This window comes from Euprymna scolopes, chromosome 41, assembly GCF_053919585.1.
Source record: "Euprymna scolopes isolate OS-2025 chromosome 41, ASM5391958v1, whole genome shotgun sequence".
Taxonomy (NCBI): domain Eukaryota; kingdom Metazoa; phylum Mollusca; class Cephalopoda; order Sepiida; family Sepiolidae; genus Euprymna; species Euprymna scolopes.
In genome coordinates, this window is record NC_136522.1 from 23,265,322 (window position 1) to 23,286,324 (window position 21,003).

The window sequence follows — 21,003 nt, forward strand, 5'->3', positions numbered from 1 at the left end:
GAAATAATTAAAGAATATGCAAGCATTTTAAATATTAACTTCAAACATTTTCTCTCATTTTTCAAGGGACGATACTCTTGCACATTAAGGGAGATAACTCCACGTACTGCTAATTATTTAGTTATTGCCCATCATTTAAGTTTTGAACGGTATATCCTGAAGAACATAGACTTAAGATAAAATGTTGAGAAATATAGAACAAATTATTTGAAACGTTGTGAGTTTTATCTCTTGCAAAGGAACTTAAATACAAAACAAAATGTTCAAGATATCTAAAAGGAATGGAACTTTAAATGTGAGCAGTTTATCCCAGTCATATTCATTTTATCACTCTATGAGGGACGTTCCAAATGTAATGCCTTCTATTTTTTTTTATTCCACCCAAATGGATCAGAGGGGATTGCAAATTGCATTATTATGATGACTGAACGTGTGCATTCATGACCTAAACGTTTCATCTCTCTGTTGCAGATATTGATGGTGTGAAACTCTAAGAAAATAATTAATATTCACTGTTGAACATTTATGAAGCTGATGTCAGCACAATTAGAAGATGGGTTCGTTGATTTTAGAGTGGCAACAGAGATTTGAGTGAAAAAGTGAGCTCCGGAATTTTACAATTGAGGCATCAAAGGCCTGCAAAAGTGCATTAGGTGATTTTATTATAAAAAAATTAATTCTGGAACACTAATGGTTGCTTGTTTTAAATGGTACCACTCCAATTTCCGTAGCTCTTCAACATTTTAGTTTTTGAGTTGAAAAAATAGGAGGCCTTACTTTTCGAATGATTCTCGGATTTCCCTTAATGAGGAGAGACGTTTTCTGACATCCTGCAATTCCAGTCTACAAGCCTGTTAATCTTGAAGATTGACAACGTTCAAATCTTTTATGATAGTTTGCGTTAATATTCTTGAATCGTACATACCCGCAGTATACATTTTATATTAGATGTCCCAATTATATCTAGAAAAATTTTGGTTCCTGTCCAGAATTTCTCCTACAATAAAACCAAAAATCAAATCTGATACCTATGATGAAACAACATATTCCCAAAATCACGTAAATTGATCAAATAATTTTTTATTTTTAGATAAGAACATCAGATTTTATGAGTATCCAGAGAGTAGTCTTGTCTGCCGTTTTGAGAAAAAAAAACCTCAAGAAACAAAGGGAGATGACTCAACATTAATTCAAACTTGCCAGATTTTTGTAGTAATATTTACAAATTATCATTAATCACTTACAAATGATTTTCTTCATAAAAATAAAGCTACTTGACCAATTTACGTGAATATGATAATTTCGTTTTATTGCATGTACACATACAGATTTTTCTTTTTGTTTTTTAATCTGGGGGAATTCTGGACAACAACGGATTCATTCCAACAGTTAAACAAATTCAATCTTCTTAATTAGATTTTTCTTTTGATAATAAATCTTTTTTCTGAAAGACGACTTAAACGCATATCTTAAGTCCACCAAATTGACAAGAAGCTTTTTTTTTGTTAAAGATGGGACTATATGTGCATAGCAATACACAATATCGCACACATCAAATACGAAAGTACTAACATTTTTTTTTCATGTAAAAATCGTAGCCTCGTAGGAGATGTCCTTTTCTCTTCCTTGCAACCTCTATCTCACAGAAGAGATGTTGCGAGTTTGTCTCTGATGTATCGTTATTTTCATGGAAATTGTTCGACTGAGCTTCAATCTATGGTCCCCCCTCGCCAAACTTTCACAAGAAACACTCGTCTAGCTGTAAACACTATCAATAATTCCCCCCACTCTTTATCTGTGCCTAAACCTAAACGTAGATTCCATGAACAAAGCTTTTTTCTTAGAACTGCACGCCTGTGGAATTATCTTCCGTTTTCCTGCTTTCCGGCTGACTACAATATGGTTGTCTTCAAGTCTAACGTAAATAAGTTCTTGATGAGCCGTTCCATATAAGTTATCAACTTTACCAAATTTTCATTACTAATGATTACTATAATGTCCAATTTCTACTGTACACTCTTTAACCCTTATCCTTGAGTGGCCTCTTGGCCTTGATAATGTGGTGATGCCTATGTAAAAAAAAAAAAAAAAATCACCACCAAAACTTATAACCTTGTTATGAAATAGCCTTAAAAAAAAAAAAAACTAACACAAGAGAAAGAGTTGCATATTTATGAATAGAAAAAAAAATTGTTTACATCCAAACTTTAACAAAATAAATGAAATATCAAAAGTTGAAATTTAAATGAATTTCTACTATTTTCAAATTAGGCTGGTTTGTGATATTTACGTGTGCGAGATTATATATACATATTTGTTTACTGCTTTTGGGAAAGAATTCCATCAAAGTGCTCGATTACAAAGAAAATATTTCAATATAAGAGCTTAATATTTATTTATTTATAACTGTACAGAAGGTCAGAAAAACATTGATGCCGTCGGTTTCAATTCTAACATGAGGGGGATCAGTTAATGGTAAATAATGTTAGGCTCTCGTCAGCCATATTGTTTTCTGTTTATCTTTTCTTTGCTGACGAGAATCTAACATTTACCATTAACTGGTCCTTCTTTATGTTAGGCTTGAAAGTGAGAGCACCAATATTTTTCTGACCTTCAGTACAGTTTATACATATATATATATATATACACACACATACACACAGTCCTGGTCAAAATCATAAGACCATTTAAGAAAGTAAGTGTTTACGCATATTATCGAGTTTTTAATCAAACAAATGATTGAAACCATTGCTAAAAGAGAAAATATGATGGAAAAAAATGAAATCTGCTTCATTCGAAACCTTAACCCTGATCTAATAATTATTTTTTAAAAAACAAACATTTTCACCTGGTCAAAATGATAAGACCACTGATAATTTATCTAACAAAAGGCAATTATAAATTACTAAAAAGGGTCTCAGTATTTAGTATAGCCTCCATTATTATGAATTATTTCAAAAATTCTCTTCGGCATGCTTGCGACTAAGTTTTTTATCAGTTGCGAAGGAATTTTATCCCATGTACTGAAAACTGAACGCCCCCCCCCCCAACAAATTAAAGTGGTCGGTGTTCTGTAGTAGCGTATCTGGATATTTACCAAAAAAAAAATATTTAGGTTTGGCTATAAATTCCTAAACTCATTTCACCCTAAATAATTTAGGTGACTGAAATAGGAATCTAACTGAATCTTTAATTTCCTAAATAGTATACGATAATTCATTTTTCTTCGAGTTATATCGAATACATTAATACGGACTTTAGGGGCTTTTTTCGTAATGTTACTGTAAAAATTATTTTTTATTGTTACAAATTACGATGCTTTAAAAAAAGCAAAAATAAATTCTTGCGTTTTTTATTTACTACTGAAAACCATAACTTTAGTAAAGGTATTTTTTGTTTAAACAAAATAAAACATTTTCACTAAGAGTTAAGTAAAAATAATTAGTTCATTATATTCTGTGATCATTATTTGAAAAATACTGCAATTTTCATTAAAATTCGTTAATTTCCTGATTTTTGGTGAATTTTTAAGTAAAGGGAGGAGTCAAAATGTGTATACACTTTGAGCGTCGGCATTCATTTTGCGACCACGTGTGGTTAATTTAAATTAAAGTTCAATCACATGGTTACATTATCAATAATCATGTAATTAAACCCATTGAAAATTTACCGATATTGTAAACACATTCTGTTTAAATTAAGCCTGTGGTGTTTTTTTAGTGATGCAATGTTGTCAACTGAGATTTAAAAAAAACCCCGCGAGATCAGGAGAAAGAAATGTCCAGAAAATCGCTTTTACTGTACACATAGATTCGAAAAAGTTGTCAAAAAACAAATATATAACAAATAAATGTTATCAAAGGCAAGATAAGTAACTTTTCTACCTAACTGGATATATTTTTCGTGTTTTTATTCAATGTAACATGTTTATTCAGCTCGAAAACCATACAGTGTTTACCGATGTATTGGAACATTCAAGATGGAGTCTGATTCTCTCTTTAACACGGTAAGTTTGGGAAAAGATGTTATAAATAAAAAACCGGATAAAATACTGTTAAAAACTCGCACAATACATGTTACTGTGACATAGGTTGACATATATTCGGCCGGGTTTTTAATAGTATTTTGTATCGTTTTTTATTTATAACACCTTTTTACAAACTTACGGTGTTAAAGAGGGTGTGAGATGCCATCTTGAATTTTTGAATACATCGGTAAACACTGTTTTTCGAGCTGAATAAATATGTTACATTGAATAAAAACACGAAAAATATATCCAGTTTGGCAGAAAAGTAACTTATCTTGCCTTTGATAACATTTATTTGTTATATATTTGTTTTTTGACAACTTTTTCGAATCTATGTGTACAGTAATACAAACCCAAACCTAAAATGTACTTGGAAAAATCGATTTTATAGTGAGATTTAAGAATGGTTAGTCGAAAAAAAGGTGAAAAACAAAACAAATAATCAATAAATAATTGTTACCAAAGACAATAAATGCTACTTTTTTTTTTTTACTTACATTGAATATTTTCAAGTGCTTTTCTTTATTTTTTAATAATCTAATGTGGGTGCCAAATACCTCCAGATTTTCTAGAATTTCCCGCTAGATTGTAAATGAAATCTCCAAATATAGCAGGAAAACCGCTAAATTGTAACACTGATCACGTGACAGGAAGCGGTAATAAATAATTGTCCCTAAATAAAAAAATGGCCTCTCGGTACAAAGAAATCCACCTATTTATCATAGAAAAATTAAGTATAATGTTATAATTAAAAAGAAATATATAAAAACACATATGGATATAGTAAACATATTATACCAAAACGTGGAAGCCATCCGTCCAGTGGTTTTTTAGACAATTAATTCCGAACGAACCAACATTTACATTTTTATATATATAGATATATATATATTAGAAGAGATTATCCCATAGGTTTAATACATTTAAAATTAATTAACCAACGGTAATATTCATATATCAATAATTTAAGCCATGTGAATTGACTCAAATATGAAGCAACATGATTAACATTTAGGTAATCGAGCATATATATATATATATATATATATATATATATATACACACACACACACACACACACTGACAAAAACCAAAAACAATACGAAAGAATAACTTCAGATTTGTATTTTTCCGGATATTACAATTGTTTCGATATAAACCATACAATTTTTGATTTTACATCATTTAAAAATTTTCAGATTTACATCTCATCAGATATATTTGAAATAAATACGAAGTCTGTACATATCTTGACACATTTTCATTCTGTTAAAACTACATCAGACAGTGATTGTAGTTTTAACAGAATGAAAATATGTCAAGATACATACAAACTTTGTATTTTTTTTTCAAACATGTCTGATGAGATGTATCTATGAAAATTTTTAAATGATGTAAAATTTAAAATTGTCTGGTTTACGTCGAAACAATTGTAATATCCGGAAAAATACAAATATGAAATTATTCCATCATCTTGTTTTTGCTTTCTGCCAGTATATATATATATATATATATATACATACATACACACACTAGCAAAAGTACCCGTCATTGACTGGGTTCAAAAACAGCCTACAGAAAATGGACTCTGATTTATGAGAGTATGATAGGTTATGAAAAGGAATGGTTGTAAAGAGATAGCTTCGAATTTGGGGGTATCAAAACCAAAGCAAAATATAATTTATTATACCATACCTGTTCACACTGAAACACTTATCACAATATTTTGTGGATCTATATTAAAAAACCTTGTTAAACTTTGTGACATATTTCCATTCTATAGAGGTCAGGCGCGAATGAACACCCCATAATTTTATTATACCATATTTCTTCAAACTGAAACATAATTATCAAAGTATACTTACGCAGATAGATATGAAAAGTCTTTATTAAAGTTTGTGCCTATTTCCATTCTATGCAGGCCAAGCGCAAACGCAGACCCCACAATTTTATTATACCATCTCTATTTACGTTAAAACATACTTATCAAAGTATTCTTATGTACATTTATATCAAAAACTCTTGTAAACGTTTTTTTAAAAATTCGTAAATCTTTTAATTTCCATACTGTGTGGACCAGGCGCGTACGCAGACCCCACAATTTTAATGAACAACTGTTCTGCCAGATCAAACATACCCATTCCTGTGTCTCGATACATCTTCTATCATTATATGTAATCAGTTTTTTAAAATAGTCAACCATATAGGAGGCTATTTGTGACCAGACACACACACATTCAACTTTATATTATAAAATATATATGTGTGTGTGTGTGTGTGTGTAGCATAAGCATATTTCATGAAATAATATAGACACTGTGTACATATTTTGTTTTGATCCTTTCTAGTTTTCTTACTTTCCTACATCAAATAAAAACTGAGGTGATCTAGTTGTCATAATCACGTTAGAACAGAGTACTTTCAGATCTGCCCGAATCCATCATGAAGTATAATAACAGAACCGAGTCTGGGATATGTTTTTTCACAATAAATCACGTTATTAAATATTCATGTTTGTTGCAAAATCATTTAAAAATGCTATCACTGTTATGCAATTTTATTTTGTCAATATTTGGTTCCTTTGTTTTAATAATGCTTCTACTAGAAGTTTGTTAATAATATGTTCATGAATAAATGTGTTTTGGAAATTGGGAGCAGAGATAACGTTATTGCTAAACACCTTACTAAGCAATATTCAATAATATTTTTAAATTCCATTAAACGTGATACGAATAATTATAAATATCCTAATATCCTAAAATCTTACGTCAATCATCCCTGATGATCATCCAAACAGATCTAAAAATACTCAGATCAAAAATGACTATGGCAGTTACATCAGCCAGTTCTTGTCTGAAGCATGAAAATAAAGGAATAAAACCAAAATATGTAAACAGGAATTGTTTATATTATTATCTATTAGATAAATCTCACTTGTCTGTTAGTGTGTGTGTGTGTACATGTATGTTTGTTTGTATGTCTCACTAAAACTTTTGACGCTCGCAACCAGCACTGAAAAAAATGGTATCATTTGAAAGTTCGGTCTCTCGGACGACAAATATCGAAAAATTGGCCAAAAACATTAATTATTTCACCCTCAACTGGGACGTTTTTTTACAAGGAGGGGGTCACTTTTTTCGTTGACATTTTCGCAAAGTCATCATACGCCTTGCGTTGACTAAACTTAATTTGAACGGCGGCAATGTTGTATGTCATGCTGGGCGCAGTGACAAAACCATTCACTTTTTTTTCACTTCTTTTTCCTCTTAGCGTTACAGGTTCGAGCCTGTCTGCTTACTACTTTCCTTTTTCTTTTTTTTTTGGAGGGAGGGGGGCTCGCACGGGTACTCGCTGCTATTTACATTTTTTTTAAGGGGTTAGTTAATTGTTTTTTCTTTTTTTAGACATTATTTTAGGGCTCCGTTGATCAATACCCTTACCATAAAACTTCATACCTGGGCAACGCTGGGTACCTCCTGCTAGTTTAATATAAATAAATAAAAACATCCTTACCAATAAACGTTCCTAAGAAAAATTGCTTGAGGGGAACATTGATAACAGGGGCTGCAATGTTGATGAACCAATTTGGAAGGAATGGTGTGATGCGCAAAAAGATAATATAATTCAACAAGTGCTCTCGATATGCTGCCACCTGAAACAGAAAACAGATTCAGTAATCAGTGACACGTCAACACTTACTTTATTAAATACACAATTTTTCTTTTAGACACAACTTTGGTAAAAGTTTGAGAAGTAATTAACTCATCTATATATATAAAAGCGAAAATGTATGTATGTATGTGTGTGTGTTCGCTTTTTCTGTATGTCTACAAAAGGCTATTTTTCAGAGAAGCGGTCGGTCGGTTCACAACTTTTAAAAACTTTTTATATCACATATAAATCGTAATATCTCAGTTAACAACGAAGCTCGCCTATCTATTTAATTTGCTCGATTTCGGGAAGATAAATATTCAACATTTGTCGCTTGCCGCATGTGGGTTAGTCTTTTTCCTATAACATCTTGGGAAAATAAAAATTAAAAAAAGCGTTCCGCAGTAAATTAAATACTATCCTGCAGTCAAACTTGACCTCATTAACTCATTAAAATGGGCACCTGCCAAATCCAAGTAATTAAATAAATTCAAACGTGTTTCCGTTAGCATCTCGCGGTGGGGTAATGGTTAATGTCGCACATTTTTTTTTTTCACACTTTAATTTACAACTTTGCCTCAAGGGTTCGGGTTCGATCCTCATACATTTTTTTTTTTTTTTTTTAAACCCCCTCACCCCCGGAGTTTCCACACACACCTCCAAACACCTGGGCAACGCCAGATACCTCTCGCTAGTCTATATATAAAAGGCAAAATATGTGTGTGTGTGTGTTTTTATGTTTTGCAAAAACTTTCGACGCACATGACGGATCTTCACGAGATCAGTATCGTTTTGAAGCTCAATCCTTTGGACGACAAACATCAAAAAATTGGCCAAAACATTCATTTCTTCACCCTCAACTGGACATTTTGTACAAGGACGGGTTGTTTTTTTTTGTCAACATTTTTGCAAGTCATTGTCTCCGTTGGATTGGCTACGCTTGACGCATCGGTCAAGATGTTACTTTTATGTTTTCCTCCTTTGCGCTACAGGTTCGAGCCTGCCTACCACCACTTTTTAAAAAAATTTTTTTACAACACCTATCTTCATCTGAGCTGCCTACCGCTACTACCACTTTTTGAATCAGTTCTATATTTAAAATACAACGGAAACTATTTTCATAGAAATGTTAATAAACTCATATTTGCTGTGTGTTTGCTTTTTTTCTGTTCTGGATTATCCAGAAAAATATCAGTTTCATCAAAACATATTTGTTGATTAAATATATTTATATATATATATTAAATATATCATTTTGTGGAATTTCCACGGGTTCTGCTAGTTTATTGTTAGTATTTTATTTTCAATACTTTCAATATAAAAAAATATCTCGTTTGAAACAAATTTTTTTCCCTCATTTTTTTAGTATTAATCCCATGGGTGAAGGAGGTGTGGCACACCTCCTATTGAGATAGAAAAGGTTGTGCGTTGTACATGTTTGAATAAAGAAATATTCACATTTTTTAAGCATCATGCGTACAGGATGGAACGATAAAATTGTTGCCCTAGAAAAGACAATATGATTCCATTTCCATTTGATTTTTGTTGCAGACCATCTACTAGTTGGCCAGTTGTGAACAAATTCCAAAAGTGATAGGAGTCTTCTATCATGTGTGAAAGTGACACGATGTTCCATAAGTGAGATCAGAGATGTGCCGCTGTACAACTCATGCTCTCTACCGATCCCAGTTATGACAACAGGACCATTGCCAGCACCATCAAAATGTAAATATGGATGGTTCAACACTTGAGGGCAGCACTCAATGTATCGGACGACCCTTTGGAGGTGGTGGAGCGGAAGCCTAATGCCGAGGACACTGCCAGGATCACCGTGACCAAGAAGTTCATCAAAAAGGTCTAGGCAATCATTGATGAAACTCCCCAGCAACCTATTCAGTAGATTGCCAGAGATTTAAGCATCTCACACACAACTGTGAATGGGAGCTTCAAGTGTAGGTCCTATGGCCGCCAGAAAAGCCAGATGTTGACTGAGAAGACAAAGAACCTCAGGCTAATAAAGTCCATAAGGTTGCTCAACAAACTGAATCATCCCAAGAAGCCAAACATGCTTTGTTTTTTTACAGATGAAAAGAACTTCTGCCAGGACCAAATGCACAATAGCCAAGACCATTGCTGGATTGCCATGAATAACAGGGATGTGCCCAGGATGATGAAAAAGATTCTGGCCACAGTTAGTTTCAAGTGAGGACCATATAATGCCACCTCACATCTTCGAAGTCAACACCAAAGTGTTATGGATATGCTGAAGAGTGTGGTGATCTCTTGATACAATCAGGCATCTGCTGAGTGTGGCAGCAGGACTTGGCGCCAGTCCACAAGTCCGAAGAGACCCAGCCTTGGCTTCAGAAGGAATGTTACGACTTTGTACCCTCTTTCACTGACACTGCTCCTTCACCGACCTGAAACCGTTGGACTACTTTGTTTGGTCATATGTCGAGAACATCACCAACATGACTTCCCACAATACCAAAGTCAGCCTGATCGCTATCATCCACTGAGCTCCCATCGGCACTTGTGGAAAAGGAATGTTCCAGTTTCTGACCTGTATCGAGGCGGTGATTGAGGGTGAAGGCAACTACATTGAATAGATATCAGCTCTACTACATAATTAAGTTACCTGAATTGATTTTTTCAATAAGTTTTAGAATGGAACTGTAGTGCTGTTTTCTTTAGGGTGACAAATTTATCGTTTCACCCTGTATTTGAATATTTAAAATAAAAATGAAAAACTGGTTAAATTTAACACACATGGGAGTGGCCAATGACAAAAGAAGCTGAAATCACAATGAATTTCCCCATTAGAGGAAGAGGAGGAGGAGGGATTATGCTTCCACGAAACAGTCTTTAACCAGTTCCATCCAAATTTACAACTGCTATAATTTAGCTTCAAGAATCACCAATCGAAGACAAAAATGATGAAATGTCGAATTAAAAAAGATACGTTTTGTTCCTAGCCTAAAATACAAATCCAATCAGTTTCAACTAAGTCAAAATTAAAAGAAAGACACTGGTGCGTACGGGGGTTAGAGGCAGGAATCATCTTTTGATTAAACAGAAGTCATCTAATCCCTTCACCTCTGAAGGGTTAGCTTTCACGACAAAGTTAACATTTTACTTTTTATAAAACTGTTACAAGAATGTAAAGAAAGGCTAAATGAGAGAAAGAGATGAAGATCAAAAATTCTGTTTTGGATTGAGAGCAAGTTGAATCCCCTAAACTATTCAAATTAAATATGGCAACCTGGTTTTATTTTTCAAAGGGAAGTAATTCAAAATGACTTAAAAACTTGTGAGGGGAGACAATTGAGAGATCATAATTAGTCTTATGTGTTAGATTTTACCGTCTTTTTTAAATTTTTTTTTTTTAAAACCACTTATAAAGATCTAAAGGCCCCTGGAGGATAAGGGTTAAAGATTTTATACACCTGCATTTCATTGTTAACTCATTTCCAATATATTTTAGAAGTTTACTTTGAAAGGTTTCTTTTTCAGAAATGCTTTAGTTTCATCAAAATATTTTTATAGTCTTTACTTCAAATTTCTTTTTAAAGTTTACATGAAAAATATTTTTTGAAAATTTAAAATTACATCTTGTAATAACAAGATATAAAAAATAAAAAATATTTCAAAGTAAAGATTATTTTTTGATGTAGACTTCAAAAATATATGTTAAACGACTTTTTAATGTAGTGTTGCAAAATCAAACTGTAATTATGTAAGTATTAATCAGAGGGAACATTTCCTCGGTATATACTGCTGCATAACTATCGCTAAACAGAAAGAAAAAGTTTAAAAAAAAAATGATCTAACATAACTGGTTATTCAATTAACAAAAACAGATTGACTTCTAACGAGAGACATCGGGTTTGTATTACCGTACACATAGATTCGAAAAAGTTGTCAAAAAAACATATAACAAATAAATGTTATCAAAAGCAAGATAAGTTACTTTTCTACCAAACTGGATATATTTTCTAGTGTTTTTATTCAATGTAACATGTTTATTCAGCTCGAAAAACAGTGTTTACTGATGTATTGGAAAATTTAAAATGGCGCCCGATTCTCTCTGTGACACGGTAAGTTTGGGAAAAGGTGTTATAAATTAAAAATCTAGACAAAATACTGCTAGAAACTCGATCAATATATGTTACGGTGACATAGGCTGGCATATATTCGGTGGATTTTTAATAGTATTTTATCTAGTTTTTTTTTTATTTATAACACCTTTTTTTCAAACTTACCGTGTCACAGAGAGAATCGGGCGCCATTTTAAATTTTCCAATACTGTTTTTCGAGCTGAATAAACATGTTACATTGAATAAAAACACAAAAAATATATCCAGTTTGGTAGAAAAGTAACTTATCTTGCCTTTGATAACATTTATTTGTTATATATTTGTTTTTTGACAACTTTTTCGAATCTATGTCTATGGTAATACAAACCCGAGACGTCATTTGGCTACATTATACATAACTGTCCCCACTCTCACTGGAGTTCCTTGGGAACAGCAATGTTCACCCCAACTTGCTTAAGTTGTAAGCAAAAAAAAAAAAAAAAAAAAACCAGAAAGCATTGTTCCCTTCTCTAGCCAGAAGTTAAAGGTAGCCTCTGACCTTTATGAGGTCACTCAAACCCTTCCACCTAAACACTCCTTTGCTATTTAACGCTGCAGAATTTTCAAACATGGTTGTGTATTACTGTATCAATCATAACCTGAGAAAACGTTTTGAATCTAGTCCTGAATTCTCTCTGTATTAAGAATAAGGAAAATCTCTATGGTGTACATGTCCGTCATAAAATGAAAACAGCGCATTCCAAAAATTATGTAAATTAATATAGGAGTTTTACTTTTTATAAAGAAAACCATTTTAGGTGATTAATGAGAATGTAACACAAATCTTGTAAGTTTGAATTATTGAGTTATTCTACTTGATTTTTTTTATTGTTTTCAAAATGGTGGCCAATACAGCTGTTCTGTTTTACTCATAAAATTTGATTTTCTTATTTAAAAATAAAACTACTTTATCAATTTATGTGATTTTTTGAATAAGATATTTTCGTTTCATCTTACTTTTTCTTTATTCTTGATTTTTAATATAGGGTGAATTCTAAACAAGAACAATTTTATTTGGGTTTAGAAGCACAAAAGAGCTCCAAATTTTGAATTCTGATTGTCATGATATTAAACCTTTCAGCCATTTTAAAATCTATTAATATATGAAAATGGCCGACACCTCTGAAACTCACCTGGGCTTGCCAATCGGCTACTCGAGTTGGCCAATATTTCTCCACCCATTTGTGACCAACAAAGTCCGCAATCAAATAACAGAAAGAGGCACCTATGGCAGAACACTAAAATAAAAATAAACATGACAGAAAATCAATCACTAAAATTAAATAAAAATGGCGGAATATAAAATACGATAATAAATAAAAATACCGGAATATCAAATACAATAATAAATAAAAATACCGGAATATCAAACATGATAATAAATAAATAAAAATACTGGAATATCAAACATGATAATAAATAAATAAAAATACTGGAATATCAAACACGATAATAAATAAATAAAAATACCGGAATATTAATCGCAATAAGCTTCCATTGACTTTGTACAATTCAAAGAAAGAACAAATGCTGCAAAAAATAACATTAGCAGTCTAGTTTCTAAATATATATGATTATGGGATTTATCTACAAAACCTAGGAGTTTGGGATAAAAAAAAGCTACAAGAATATAGTTTATATATATATATATATATATATATATAGTAATTTATAAAATATATATGGCGATTAAGCTACACTGAATATTCTGCGTTTCATCCACTATAGGATTCGTCAGGCTTATGTGCGAATTCTGTGGTTGTTTCTCGTTTTTATATATGTTGAGGATTTTAGTTAGCCAATCAGCTTTCTAGTATCCACCGCGCCCCTTCCTATCAGCCAATGGGCATGCATTTTATCGAACAAAGGATCTGTTTTAGAACTAGGTTAGTGGTTTAAGGTAGACGTTTTCCTCCTTTTCTTTATATATATATATATATATATATATATGTGTACATACATACATGCACACATACATACATATATATATATATATATATATATATATATATGTTTGATCGTTTATGTATATTCATGTTTATTTAATTTATTTGTTCGTTTTCTATTGCTTTTGTTAGTTTTAAAGCTATTTTGTATCGCTATCCTAGAGTAAGTTTTATTTTGTGAACACAGTTGTTTGCTATTTCTCATCTACAGTTTAATAGATTTTGGGGCTCTTTAAAGTACAGGATAGCAAATTTTTCATGGAGGCATAATTTACATGGGTCGTCTAAATGTCTGCACGTGGTAGCTTGTCTTATTATTTTCCATTCGACTACCGGCGAATGTCCGCTTTCTTTGAGTTCCCAGTATTTATTTGCTAGTGTTGTTTTCATACGGTGTTTTTTTTTATTTTTGAATGTACTTTTGTGGTCATAGTATCGAGTTTTGAAATCTAAGGAAGTCATGCCTACGTAATATTTCTTGTTATTCGGGTTTTCTTTCGCAAATATTGTTGCTTGATAAACTACGCTTTTTGTTAGACATTTATTTTGAAGTGAGCAAAGTGTGCGGTGTCTACAGTTGCATTTATCTTGTTCGTTATTAGTATTTTTATTTATGGTATGGTTGTTCTTCTCCTGGGTTGGTTTGTTGTTATTATTATTATTATTATTATTATTATTTCTGCTAGTGTTGTTTTTATTTTTGTCATGGTGTCTACTTTTTTTATTGTTTATTTTGTTGTTGTTTGCATTGTTTTCATTTAGTATTTTGTTATTATGTGCTTTAATTATAATCTCTAAATTTTCGCAACAACTGTAAGATAACTTCAAGGCATTTTTATTGAAGATTTTGTGTAAGGGGTTGGTTGCGGGAAAGTGTTTTTGAATAAGATCTAGAAATTTCTTGCCAAGTTTTGTTTTTAACATTTGATTGTATGGGGCCGTATACCAAATTATAGTTCTTTTTTCTTCTATTTTTAATTTTATTATAGTTGTTGGTGTTTTGTTGCTTATATTTGGTATCGATATTTTTGTATCCACTATTTTTTAGGGCCGTTTCGTAGATATTGGTTGACCTGTTAAATGCATTTTCATCGCTTAAGTTATTACTGAGTCTACTTACGATCGAGTTAGGAATGTGTTTTATAATTGATGGTGGGTGGTTGGACTTAGGGTTTACGTAAATAGGAGTAGCGTTATCTTTTAAGTATGGTTCATATGTGTTTTTATCTAAGTTTAACGTGACGTCCAGGAAGTTTGTTATTTTTGTTAGCTGATACGTCTGCTTTTAGGCCTAATTTTTTCATTTCCTTGTGTATGAGTTTTTTTAAAGTTTTCTCCCTTGACTTTGTTGGAGTTTAATGACTAACTAGCTCTACCTACGTATTGAGAACTTTTGAAGTAAATACTTAAAGTTTACGCATAAATCTATACTTTCGTATATTAATTTTATGTGAGTAAATGAAGTAGTTATATATATATATATAGTTCAGAAATTAAAGTTTACAAAAGAAATGACTTTGGAAAGTTAAAGAGAATATAAATATTAATAGGATAATCCTAACCAGATTAAGATGTTCAATATACAGGATAGAGGATTGGTATAAACTGGAAAAATTTTAATTTTGTAAAATCAATGCAAAGTAGATTAGAAATTACAACATTTATTGTTCGACATAAGAGATACAAATGAAAATTTCCTTACTCTGTAGAGTTTCAAAGAATGGCTCTTATCATCAGAGGAAAAATGGTTAGCAAAATAAACAGTAACAGGCTGACTATAATGTTGCTGGTTAGCATATAAATTGAAAACTTCAAAAAGTGGGAGATGTAATTTTTTAGAAAATAATATATAGACATATAAGTCCAAAGGATATACCACATGGAAACCATGTATGAAGATATATTCCTTAAAAACATGGGAAAAACATTATTTTGAACAACTTACACAAATAACCAACACACACCAGTAACATTCTTGTTATGAAGATAACGTTCCTACTGTGTTTATCTTAATTTGTTATTTCCGTATCTTGGTGAATATTTATTATTATTAAGACATAATTTTGTTGACATGCTGGTTGCACACTAAACAATATTGTAATAATTTTCCTTTTGAAATGTAATAAACTACCAACTGAGGAGACTTGATTTTTAGAATTTTAAAAACTATTACATTACACTAATATATATATATATATATATAAATATGTATAAGACTTAAGCAAAAGAAATCCATGTTGTTCAATAATGAAAATATGAATATGCTGTCTAAATATAAATGTGTTTGTATTTAGACAACATTAGTCTTTTTTCTCTATTTTTCAGATAGTCCATGAAGTATTTGTTAAAGTTTCATATGTAGAACACATAAGTTTTATGCTCCATTATTTCCGAGTACTTTCAATTGATTCATTCAATCGTATTCAGTTGGATATTAGGAACATTTGTTTATCTACAGAGTTTAACAGTGTGGCAATGTATGACTTTTTATATGTATGCATGGGTGGTGAGACTATATATATGAAACGTGATCTCGTGCAAAGTGATTGTATATGTACGTGCGTGTGTGATAGATCAGGGTTGGATGTATTGTACTTACTAAGGTCATTCTTGTTAGAGGGTGATTACAAAGCAATATCATCAAATTTGAATAGGAAAAAAAAACCCAAAAAACACAAAACACCATGTAATTTAAAAATGTGGACCTCTCAATTCCCTTCTTATTCTCACATTTCATGAACACGTTTTTAGTAAAGAGGAAAGAATTGATGTTTTCTAGGTTAGAATTTAGCCATACAGCATATATCATTCACTATTTTAATTTCTGGCTATGAAGTAGTATTTTTTAGCTCCTTACATTTTCTGGACAGATTTAAAAAAAAAAAAAAAAAAAAAATGTAATAATTTATTTCACTTACATTGGATAGGATTTGATGCATTTCTGATCCTAGATTTGAAGCTCATAATTTTTATTCTTTATCATTTACTTTTAAAACAGAAAAAAATGAAACATTACCATTTATACATTTCATATTTCCTTATTTGTTGTGTTTGTGAGGTTTCAGTCGTGCTCTTTGGCTTTCAAATGTTTTTTTTATCATAGTTGATAATCTATTAAGGATTTTAAACATTTCTTTCTTTTATCTACTTGGATTGCTCGCTTTCATTGTGCGTTTTTTGTAGATACTTAGTTCATTTTTTTTTTTTTTTTTTAATTCTTCACAAAAATTGCTAAAAGTGTCTTATTTATTACTTCAGAATTTATGCAACAAAAAGAAAAATACTGACTTACCAAACAGACCAAAAACAAAGCAAGAGGAAAGGAAAAAAGGAACCCTGATAAAATGCTGAGGAATATAGATCCTGGAATGGCAAAAGATTGCAAACTGCAAAACGTTAAGGAAAATCTTTGGACAAAAAAAATAAAAAACAAGTTTAAAAAGTAAAAGCTAAACTACAAGAGACAATGAAAAATAAAAACAATAAAAAATTAGTTCTTGTCCAAAATTCCTTTTTTAATAAAAACAAAAAGAAAAATCTGCATGATAACGAAATAAAAATATATTCCAAAAAACACAGAAATTGTTCAAATAAGCACTTGCCATGAAAATAATGATAAAGCAGAGACAGGCTAACAACGTCTCTTCTGTGGGGAAGAGTTTGCAGGCCATCTCCCACTAGGTTACAAGTACTCCATCCTTGGACGTACTTGGCTCTTATACAGGTAGAGAATGTGACGTCAGAATGTAATTGTTGTTGTAATATGAATCATGTAATGCTTAAAATGTGGAAGAATTCAATTATTTACTTTAACATTAGAAATGTAAGAGTTCTGTGTTTTTTGTAATAGTAAACCACTATTCCTACATTCTATTCTTCTATAATACACGAGAAAAGGATTAAGAGTACTTGAAGAGAGTGACTAGTATTTAACTTTAAAATCTAGCTTAGTATATAGACAATGGTAAGAAAGAAAATATGAAATAATAGCAATTTGGCAAAAAAAAAAAAAAAAAAGAAAAAAGAAGAAAAAAAAGCCACCCTATTAACAACAGTTCTCGGTGACACTGAGGATTGTGAGAGTAGACATTAGTGTGAAAGCCTGCAACCTCCTTTATAAATGATGCTGTTTGAAGAAGCAACTTAGCCAGAAAATAAATGTTAGAAATTGTGAAAAGGAGTGAAATGTATATATTCTGGAAATATGCATCAGGAATTGGCCAAAGTGGCTGGTGGAAGAGATAATTATATGAGGGTTTTGGTTTAAAGGCTATAATAGTCAATGGAATAAGGAAAAAAAATTGACTTCACTTTATTATATCTCCTATATAATAAAATGACTGCAGAAATTCCTCCCTGGAACAAAGTATCTTAGGTTTGTAACAACAGATGCCACATACAAATTCAGTACATCTAGCCACTATCTTATGTAGCTTTCGAACACCATTTTATATACATTCAGTCGTGATATTAAAGCAACACCATCACAATCACATCTTTAGAGGAACAAGTCCCTATTTTTCTCTCTAAATTTTAAGTATTTAGTCCTATCATGACTCCCAGTAGTCATCAAAATGAATTCTACACTTTCCATAGATTCTGTGTTTTCACCGTTCGTAATTGTCTATTAAAAACAGACCTAACATAATCTTCATAGTTTCCGATTCATAAATAATGGCTCTCTCGCCAAACTCTGTCCATTCTGATTGGCTGACCTCTGATAATTCTAATATTCTGGAATTCAATTCTACGCCACAAATAAACGGTTACTAAAATTAGTTGAAAAATATGAAAATAGCTTTCGGAATAAGCGCCCCCAACCTTCCCATGTTAAGAACGGCTTTTCGGAATAAACACCCTTTGCAGGTTGGACAATCAGTACTAATTGACTGAAATAGTAATTCATCTTACTAAAATAATAGCAGGATAAATACATCTTTTCTGGTAAATGTGTACCTGAACTAAAATAAATAAAAAAAATAAGTGCAGCAAAAAAAATAAATAACTTTTGTTTCATTTCGTTTTTGAGTTTCCGGTTCGGTCTTTAAGTTTGATGAACGCTGATTTTTTAGTGATGATTTGGCCAGGGTATTCACATTTACCATAAACATTACAGACTGCAACATTTTGTGAGATAAATATATATATTCAGTAAATTTACAGCACATTTAAAAAAAAATTTTTTTTTTTTTTATCAAATTTCTATTTAAACAAATTAAGCCACAGCAACGTGTGGTTGGGTACAGCCAGTAGATATCTTCTCTGGCTGCACCATTTCCACTGTCAATGCTCAAGATCAATTTATAAACCAAGTTTCAACCTTGTTAACTTCTCAACTGAGCAAGTTACAAGCAGATAAACAAATATAAACAGATGTTTTAGTTTATTGATTTAAATTATAAAGATTTGTATATTTGTCAGCTTTATGGTCTTTATTTTAAAAAACATTCTCCTACATTGACAGATGAAGATTATAGCGAGTGTGAAAATTACTTAGAAACGCCCACGTGTCTGCGTGTTTTGTAAAGTCGAGTTGCTTAACAGAAAAAACAAAATGGCGACACGCAGCTGATTTTATCCTCAATGATTACACACATTCTTACTGCTTGTATACAAATTAGATGATTGGGCTACCGATGTGGACCCAGGTTGGGATCACAAAAAGACAACTCAGAACACGGTATAAGTTTAAAGATATATTGAAAAAGGAACAAGATACTCGGAAAACTGGTGACGCAAGCTAGACTAACTTGTCCTTCAGATATCGGTAGAGTATCCAACATCCACAGGAGTACTTGGCTCTCGATTAATTTAGGATTTGGAAGAGCCAATCAATAGGTAGGTAACTGCCCCCATAACAGCTGCATAAAACAAGCCGTTTGAAGAACAGGGGAGTTCATATGAAGAAGACGAACTGTGTCTACAGTCTGCATTAAGACATGACATATTATTTATAGGAGTCGAAGAAATCAAAAGAAGATTAAAAAGAAAACCACATAAACAAGAAGGGAGACATCAGTCAACTGCTTTTCCAACAAAGCTTCAACAAAGACAAATGTCTTGAACGAGAAGTTTAGGATGCTCTTATAGCGTAAGTCACTGATGCAAGGGGAAATAAGATCTATTTTCTTCAGAACAGAATTTGTGATGCTAAAAACAATACAAACTTGAGGACTTGTACTTTACAAAAACAAATATTTAATAAATTAGAAGTATTTGAAATTCCCTAAATATTGTATATGAGCAAAGTAGTCATCTATGATTGTTTTTGTGATTAAACAAAATGGCTACTCTGTCAAATATTTTTTCTTATTTTTCATGGAAATAGTTTACAAATGAGTAAGCAAAGCAATAGTTTATTTCTTACAAAACTTTGCAGTTTTATTTCTTACAAAATTTTTCAATTGCATTTCTTACAAAATTTTTCAATTCTATTTATAAAATAATTTATGTCAGTAATAATTGTCAAACACATTTAGTACATTTTCTTTTTTAGTGAAAAATGGAGAAAATCACATAATGAATCATGCAAACGTGCACACAAATTTTTAAATGTGTATATATACCTAATAGACTATTCCATTGGTCGACTGTGATAATGCTCTGTTTGTTCATAATAGCAAAAGTTCCCTAAACCCCTAATTCTTGCAATCACACTAGCACCTGCTCCACGCCATGCTCCAATGATATCACCATGGTAACAAAACTTGTCCGACAACCTCGATAGCTTTTCCATTAGATATACTTTCTCCACATCCGAGAAACTTGACATCCATCTAGTTTTACAGTTCTTGCACACAAACTGGTTATCCTCTTTTAACCTACCAGTAATTCCAATACAATTCTTGCGTACCTAAAGTCTACAAGTACCATAAGCTGAGCAAAAGAAATGTTACTTTCTAAAAGATTTTCAACATTACAACTATTGATCATCATTATTTATTTTTTTTTTTTTAGACATATTCACTTTCAGAAAAATATTCTTGAGCTACGTTACACGTCCAATGTATTATCTATATATTGTGTGTGGTATTCATTTTGTGTGTAATGCTTGCATCAGACTGTTTAACTGTTATGGGCTTCCATTTCTTGTAATAAATAATTTTATCAAGAATTCTTTATAAGTTCTGGTTTCGATTATAGCTGAAGGAAATAAAGTTATAATCTATTTTATTTTTCAGTTTCGATTTAAGCTGATGCATCCAAGTCTTATGGATATATTTTTTTTTACTTTTGAAATCAC

The 21,003-nt window shown here is 31.5% G+C and overlaps 1 protein-coding gene across 1 annotated transcript in view; it reads right to left on the bottom strand.

Annotated features, from left to right (window-relative positions):
* Nucleotides 1–21,003, bottom strand: part of LOC145266419 (transmembrane protein 41B-like) — a 96,332-nt gene that overhangs the window by 14,619 nt on the left and 60,710 nt on the right. The window contains exons 4-6 of the mRNA XM_080122084.1: nucleotides 17,053–17,146; nucleotides 12,948–13,052; nucleotides 7,541–7,679 (exon numbers count right to left, since the gene is read on the bottom strand). Coding sequence (XP_079978210.1) covers nucleotides 7,541–7,679; nucleotides 12,948–13,052; nucleotides 17,053–17,146 — 338 coding nt within the window. The remainder of the gene's footprint in view (nucleotides 1–7,540; nucleotides 7,680–12,947; nucleotides 13,053–17,052; nucleotides 17,147–21,003) is intronic.